This window comes from Oncorhynchus tshawytscha, linkage group LG30 (genome assembly GCF_018296145.1).
Source record: "Oncorhynchus tshawytscha isolate Ot180627B linkage group LG30, Otsh_v2.0, whole genome shotgun sequence".
In the NCBI taxonomy this organism is placed as follows: domain Eukaryota; kingdom Metazoa; phylum Chordata; class Actinopteri; order Salmoniformes; family Salmonidae; genus Oncorhynchus; species Oncorhynchus tshawytscha.
Window position 1 is genome coordinate 18682455 of NC_056458.1, and position 7302 is coordinate 18689756.

A 7302-nucleotide genomic window follows, 5' to 3' on the forward strand; every position below is an offset into this window, starting at 1 on the left:
TTGTTATAACATTTCAGGTCAAATGCTTGCGCGTCAAACTTAACATACCACCGTTAGTTTGGGGCACTGAGGGAGGACCATGGATGCGCCTTGCGCTCAAAACAGCCATCCAGATTCTTGCCCAACCCAACAGGCTACGTCAGAGAAGGGCGGGTAAAAGTTGGCTTCACGGCTGTGTGCATCGTCCTGGTACATTCAGCACTCCACTGGAGACACGACTGCTAGAGACATACGTACGGGTGACGTGGACCATAACCGCTTGGAAAGGTCAGTACTTTTATGCATCATATGCAGAGTTGGGGAGTAATGCATTACAAAAAAACTAACTGTAATCTGTTTCGTTACCAGCAGTAACATTGTAATCAGATTTACAGATACTTTTGAAAATCTATATGAAAACTTCTGGGATTACTTTTAAATTTATAAAGGATGTTTGTGATAAAAAAATCAGACACCTTTCTCTTTTCTCAATGACATTCAAATCAGCATTGAAAAAAGGCACAAGTTTAAATTCTGACCACAGATCAGAGACCACTATGATGATACACCAGGGTCATTCCTACTATGCAGTGCCTTTTCTGTCCCCAGGAAATATTACATCTTATTTAGTATAAAATCTGCATTCCAAAAGACTTTAAATATAAGGTTAGGTGCATAGCTGCGGGAAGTATTGGTGCCGAGGGTGCTGCAGCACCCCCTGACAAATCATAATAAAAAAATGTACTAGTCCTGTATTAGCGACTGATAGCCATCTGTAACGCAGGCAAAAACACATATTCAGCACTGTAGATTACTTTCTAAAATGTAATCCGTTACAGTTAATAGTTACCTGTCAAATTGTAATCAGTAATGTAATTTTAGGATTACCCAAACTCTGTAATGTAATTTGATTACTTTCAGATTACTTTCCCCTTAACAGGTGCAGGCTAGCATTTTTTCATAATGAATCTTGTTCTGGGGGCAGCTCTACAGAGTGATCATTAGCTGGCACAGCCACAAAGTCATTCAATCTAATCCTAATCTTAACCCTAACATTAACCACACTGATAACCCCTAATGCCTAACCCTAACCTTAAATTAAGACCAAAAAGCTATTTTCTTTCACACATTTTTACAATAGACACTTTTGACTTTTGAATCGCTCAGTTCTGCCTCAAGGACAAGACTCATCCCAATAAACATCAACCTTCTTAAGAAGACAATAATTCATATTATCAATTGAACATCTATTGCAGGATAAATCAATATTAAAGTTTACATAGATGGCCATCATTGGATGTTCCATTTTAATTTCTGGGTTGGTTATGTAGGATTCTTCTAACTCATTTCTTTCTACAACAGATAACACAGTTAGGCTGTCTTTACATTATTACCCAACATCTGTCAGATTTACTGTCATTACAATTCATTTAATACCCCTTGATCTTCAATAATAGGACATGGAAATATAGATTAGCCGAACTGTTTTACCTGAGCATGACCCCAAAACTAAGGACTAATTAGCCTACTCTGTTGTTTCTGATTTTGTTGCCATAGAGGACAGATCGGGCTCATTGCTTTGAGTTGAAAAACAAATGCTGCTCTCAGAATGGCATGCTTTGAGTACTACTGAAAAGCGCTTGTGTCCCATATGCTGCATTTGATAGAGGCCTGTTGTTCATATTTTTGTTGGTGACATCTTGATCATTTTCAACTGTTTAAGTCTATCAGAAGTGTGTGAGTTGTGTCCGTAAGGCCTATGTGGTCTTCTTAAGTGAAACTTGTTTTGACAGTATGTAGCACAATACCAAGGGTGAGTTTCGAAGGAACTCCCTCAAACTTTTATTCCATAGGCTGGGATCCGCACTATGTGTTGCAAGAGTGTTTTATACTGGCTGTCCACTGGGGCATATTCATTATGCCTATTCTGTTGCAAAATGTTTCTTAAACGGAAGCAAATGGTACGAACCGTGGAGGGACCTACCTGAATTTGTCTAATAGAAACTCTCGTTTTGCTCTGTATGCTTCTGTTTGGTTCTTAAACGGTTTCCTTAATGAATACACCCCTGGCCGCAAAAACGATGATTGACAGGCAGCTTAAACTTCTTCAATTCAACCATTATTTGGTTAAAATACACATATACGTTTGTGAACAGCCATCCACATTCACATCATCCACAATCCGGAAATAGTTAAAAGAGAGAGCAGCAGTGTGATTCACATCAATGCGTTATGCAGCCTACATATCAATAATCAGTGATATCCGTTTCCCGTAGACTACACCACTGCAGTCATCCTCCACGCGTTTATTCAAGTTGGATAATCTGTGGATGCCGACGTCAGTCGCTTCATTGGAAGACATACCTTGGACTGTAGCCTACAAAAACTTATTCCTGCTCTTTTCCTGCGATCCATCAAACACAGTTGGTGTGTCATCATTGTGGTCTCTGATTGTGGTCAGACTCTCTGATTGTGGTCAGACTCTCTGATTGTGGCTTTTTTTATGCTGATTTTAAATATCATTAAGAAAATAGAAAGGTGTCATGTTTTTTTCATAAACATCCTTTCTGAATTTAAAAGTAATCCTAGAAGTAATCATCTGTATTTGTTTAAGTATCTGGAATCTGATTACAATATTCTTGCTGGTAAAGTATCTGATTACGTGAGTTTTTTTGTAACCCGTTACGGATTAGCCTACATGTAATCCGTTACTCACCAACCCTTTTAAATGGGATCATTTAATCAGGATGGACATTTTAATACTTGTCTGTAAAACAGAGTTACATAGTGTGACTATACATTTTTTCCCTTTCTTTCCGAGCACTTTATTGACTGGTTCATCTGCCGGCCTTTGGGCTACCTCAGGATGTGCAAGCAACTCTAAAACACTATATATTTTCAGAAGTGTTGGTATATGAGCTTTTATTGGTGCAATCTAATCTAATCATCGCATGGGTTTGCTCAATGACAGACATGTATTTGTTTAAAATATCACTTAATGGTTTCATTTCAAAGAGACAAATAATCATGTTTTTTTTGCAATATGCTACATATCCGACGCACTCTCAGAGAAATAAGTAGTAGGCTACTGCTAGGTTTTAAACTGTAAAATGTAACAAATAACTACATCTGTTTATAAATAAATGTACAGATTATACATTCTTTACATCAATATTGATTAAAAAAAATGATATAATAATTAAATACAGTAATACTGTAAATAAAACATTTACATTTGACATTTGAATCATTTAGCAGATGCTCTTATCCAGAGCGACTTAGAGGAAGTGCGTTCATCTTAAGATAGCTAGGTGAGACAACGACATATCACAGTCGAATATACAGGGTACGTACATTAGATTCCATCTAATGCAGCGTTTTGCAAAAAATATCTAATCTATTAATAAAAAAAATAAGAAAACAGCAATATTTTACACACACATGAAGGTACCCATAAGCAATCATTTCTGATGAAAAAACACATGTTGTCGATATAGCGTTTTGGAAATACTCTTAATTTGTGGGTTAAAAATTTGTGTAGATCAAGAGGACTGTGCGACCTACAGCCAATATCTACTGTACCATTTTCCATTTTATTTTGGCTTAAATTCATCATGCTTGTGATTGTGAATGGTAGAGGACGGCCTCAGTGCAGAGAGAAGGAAGATCTCTCAGTGTGGGTTTGGCTGGCTGCTTTGGGTTGGAACTCAGAGATCAAGTGTCTGGTTTAACCATCAGGCCTGCAGAGAGAGAGGAGAGGGGGAGGAGAAGATGAAAGGAATTGAGAGGAGAAGTGTGTGGTCTGAGGATGTTTTTTTCATCCGGGAAACCAGGAGAACCTTAATGACAACCAGATGTGCAGGGAACAAGAGCGTGTGTGTGTGTGTGTGTGTGTGTGTGTGTGTAAAATAGAAAGAATGTGAGAGAGAGGGAGAAAGAAAGAGGGAAAGAAACCTCTGATCTCCACCTCCTGTGACCCTTCAGCTTCTCCCTGCTCTGTCTGCTCACCTCTCTGTATGACTATTCACTCCACTAAGCTCATTACCAATACTAGCTGTGCTAGTGTGGCTAGCTAGTAAACAGGTGTGAACTTCACAGCAGCCTGCTTGTATTGTGTGTTAGCTACACTACGTGTGTGAGTGGAGAGCCAGAAGTTTAGGATATATTATATAGTTAAGTCTTTACTCAGTAAGAGGATGTAATGGAGCTCAGTCTGAACACACAAAGGCCTACACATCTCCAACTAGTAGAGCAAGAAGACAAGAGGGAGAAGAGAGATGCTGACAGAGAGAGAGAGCGATAGAGAGACCTTATTGAGAACTCATTGCTCCACACCCTGCTGAGCAGGTGAGATGGAGGGACTTACTCTAAGTTAAAACCACATTTTCCCAAGAGCCCTGGCCTGCAGGGAATCACCCTCACAAACTGAAAGTCTGACTCACACTCTATGGGCCAGTTTCCCAGAAACAGATTAATCATAGTTCTGGATGCATGTTTGTATAATAATGTGTGTGTAATTGATTGTGTGCTTGTGTTGCAGGATGATGTGGACGACCCTATTGCTGTGGCTGGGGGCCCTCCTCTCCGTCTCTTATGCTCAGTTGGTGAGACCACTCCACATCTCTGTTTTCATACTCCTTTCTTTTTCTCATACTTTCATGTCTCTTTATATGCGCTCCATACCTTTGGCTTTCTTATGCAGAGAGATGACATGTAGAATCTCTCTCCTCATCCTCTAATAGTTTATCTCTCTATATTTCTCATTCTTCATGAACTATCCATACCATTAACCCCCCTCTCTTTCTTCCTGTGTCTTTTGGATCAACCAATCCTGTGCAGTCGGAGACAGAGGGGACGGGAGGGGAAGAGGAAGCTGTGGAGCTCTTTACCACGCCCAGAGCCAAGATGGCTGCCGCCACCTCTGACTTCGGCTACAACCTTTTCCGGGCCCTGGCGGGACGCGACCCCAAGGCCAACGTATTCCTGGCCCCCATCAGCATCTCTGCAGTGCTCACTCAGCTCTCCATGGGTTAGTTAGCCTCAGCACTGTTATACTCTATCATTGTCTGGTATTTACCCCCCCCCCTCTCACTCAGGAGCGTCTCCGGATCGTTCAGAGAGGTGGTTGTACAGAGCTCTGAGGTATCACACCCTGCAGGACCCTCAGCTCCACGACACTCTCAGGGACCTACTGGCCTCACTCAGAGCACCTGGCAAAGGCATCAGCATCGCTGCACGCATCTACCTGGCCCGCAGTGAGTGTGTGTATAAGCATACATGCGTCTCTGTGATACTTTGCACAGTCTGTGTGTATTTTGATTGTGTGTATGTTTGTTGACCTGTGTGTGTATTTGTGTGTGTGTGTGTAACTCTCTAGGACTGCGTCTGAAACCGGAATATTTTGGAGTGGTGGAAAAGCAGTATGGGGTGCGGCCCAAGGCTCTGATGGGTGGGGCTAAAGATGTGAATGAGATCAATGATTGGGTCAAACAGCAGACGGGTGGCAAGGTCGACCGCTTCATGTCCAAGCCCTTGGGACGGAACTCTGGTGTGGTTCCTCTCGGTGCTGCCTACTTCAAAGGTAAGGACAGTCTGTCTGCGGTTCAATTCTCTACCCTTATCCCCAAAGTGTGCACTCGTTTATGGGGTGTAGTTTGTAAAATGCTGTGTTTGTGTAGGGAAGTGGATAACTCGGTTCAGTCAGAGTGGATTGATGGAGGACTTCCAGCTTGATGGAGAGGTTCCCGCCCGCATTCCCATGATGCAACAGGACAATTACCCAGTGAAGATGGGTGTTGACCCAGACCTGGGCTGCACAGTGAGTACACATGCAGAAATGGAACTTTTTTCAATGGTTATTACTTATTACAGCCAGTTATGAAAGTTTGCCTCAGGGAAAACATCTATTGAGCCCCTCCTTCCCTCTCCCTTTCTCTCCAGATTGCTCAGATCCAGATGCAGGATGACGTCAGCATGTTTGTGTTCCTTCCTGATGATGTCACTCAGAACATGACCCTGGTGGAGGAGAGCCTGACGGCTGAGTTTGTTCAGGACCTCTCCATGACCCTTCACCCCGTGCATGTTGCCCTTACACTACCTGTCCTAAAATTCAGCTACTCCACTGACCTCTTGCCACTGCTCTCTGACCTGGGTGAGTGCTTGCACCTCTCTCCCTCTCTCTTCATCTTGCTCTCCTCTGTCTTCACGTCTCTCACATCCTCTCTCTCCATCTCTCCAGGTCTTGCCGAATTTCTGGCAGACACAGACCTGACTAAGATCACGGCTCAGACGGTGAAGCTTGGCAGCCTCAATCATAAGGTTGTTATGGAGATGGCCCCAGAGGGCACCCAGTATGCCAGCTCCAGCCAAGTCCACGCACCACTGTCGTACCGCGTGGACCGCCCCTTCCTGTTCCTGGTGAGGGATGAGGCCTCGGGGGCACTGCTCTTCATCGGCAGGGTGGTGAACCCACGCAAACTGAGGATATAAGCGCGCACACACACATGTTTGTTTTACTATTATTGTGGGGACCAAACAATTGATTACCATTAAAAATCCTGTGGATCAGATAATACAGTTGGTTAATCCTGTAGGAATACCATGTATACTATTTAGGCCAATAGTCTAAACACTCACTGATATTCCTTGAAAGTTGTTTTCAGGAAAAGGAATTTGAAAAATAAAGCAATTTGGAATATGGGGAAATATGCACCAAATTCTTTTTTAATCTTCAACATAGAAATGCTACCAAAAAATAATTTAAATTTCTTACGATGTTGAAACCAAATAGCCAAATCATGTTAATCTTACTGACATGCTTCTAAGAGGCACAGGCAATACTTTATGCTTTAACCAAAGAAAATACTCTTCACATTATTGTGTATTGCGATGCAAGAAATAAACATTTAAGTTTTAAGTCTGTCTGACTGTCTGTGTCTGTCTGACTTCGGTGAGGGAGATGGACAACTTTATCCAGTTGACATACTGTAGCTGTTTTCAGTAAAGGGTTGGGTTGATTTGGCAAGAAATTGCACTCTTGGCTATTCTTTCTTTAGCTATTGTGCTGGGAAATTAAATTACAGTACTGACACATTATTTTCTCATTCTTCTATGCACTTCAGTCTCTTTCAAATAAACATAGCTGAGCAGTGTGTGCCTGTGTTTAGTATGTTTGTGTCGAGTCGACTGTAGTTTGAAATTATTTTGATGAATTTTCCACATTTGGGAAGTGATTCCTGTGGCCATGGAAACCCCTCCCAGAACAACACAACCAAAGTAATGCCTGGAAAATCTCTCTCTCTTTCTCAAATTCAAGCTGCTTTA

General features: G+C 41.8%; 1 protein-coding gene across 1 annotated transcript; it reads left to right on the forward strand.

The window, feature by feature from the left end:
- The first annotated feature begins 111 nt into the window (after positions 1–111).
- On the forward strand, positions 112–6895 carry serpinf1 (serpin peptidase inhibitor, clade F (alpha-2 antiplasmin, pigment epithelium derived factor), member 1). Its single transcript, XM_024394070.2, has 8 exons — positions 112–267; positions 4520–4583; positions 4819–5008; positions 5076–5234; positions 5357–5560; positions 5658–5797; positions 5920–6130; positions 6218–6895. The coding sequence occupies exons 2-8, from the start codon at positions 4521–4523 to the stop codon at positions 6466–6468; spliced, it is 1218 nt and encodes a 405-aa protein (XP_024249838.1). The 5' UTR covers positions 112–267; position 4520; the 3' UTR covers positions 6469–6895.
- Positions 6896–7302: the final 407 nt, after the last annotated feature.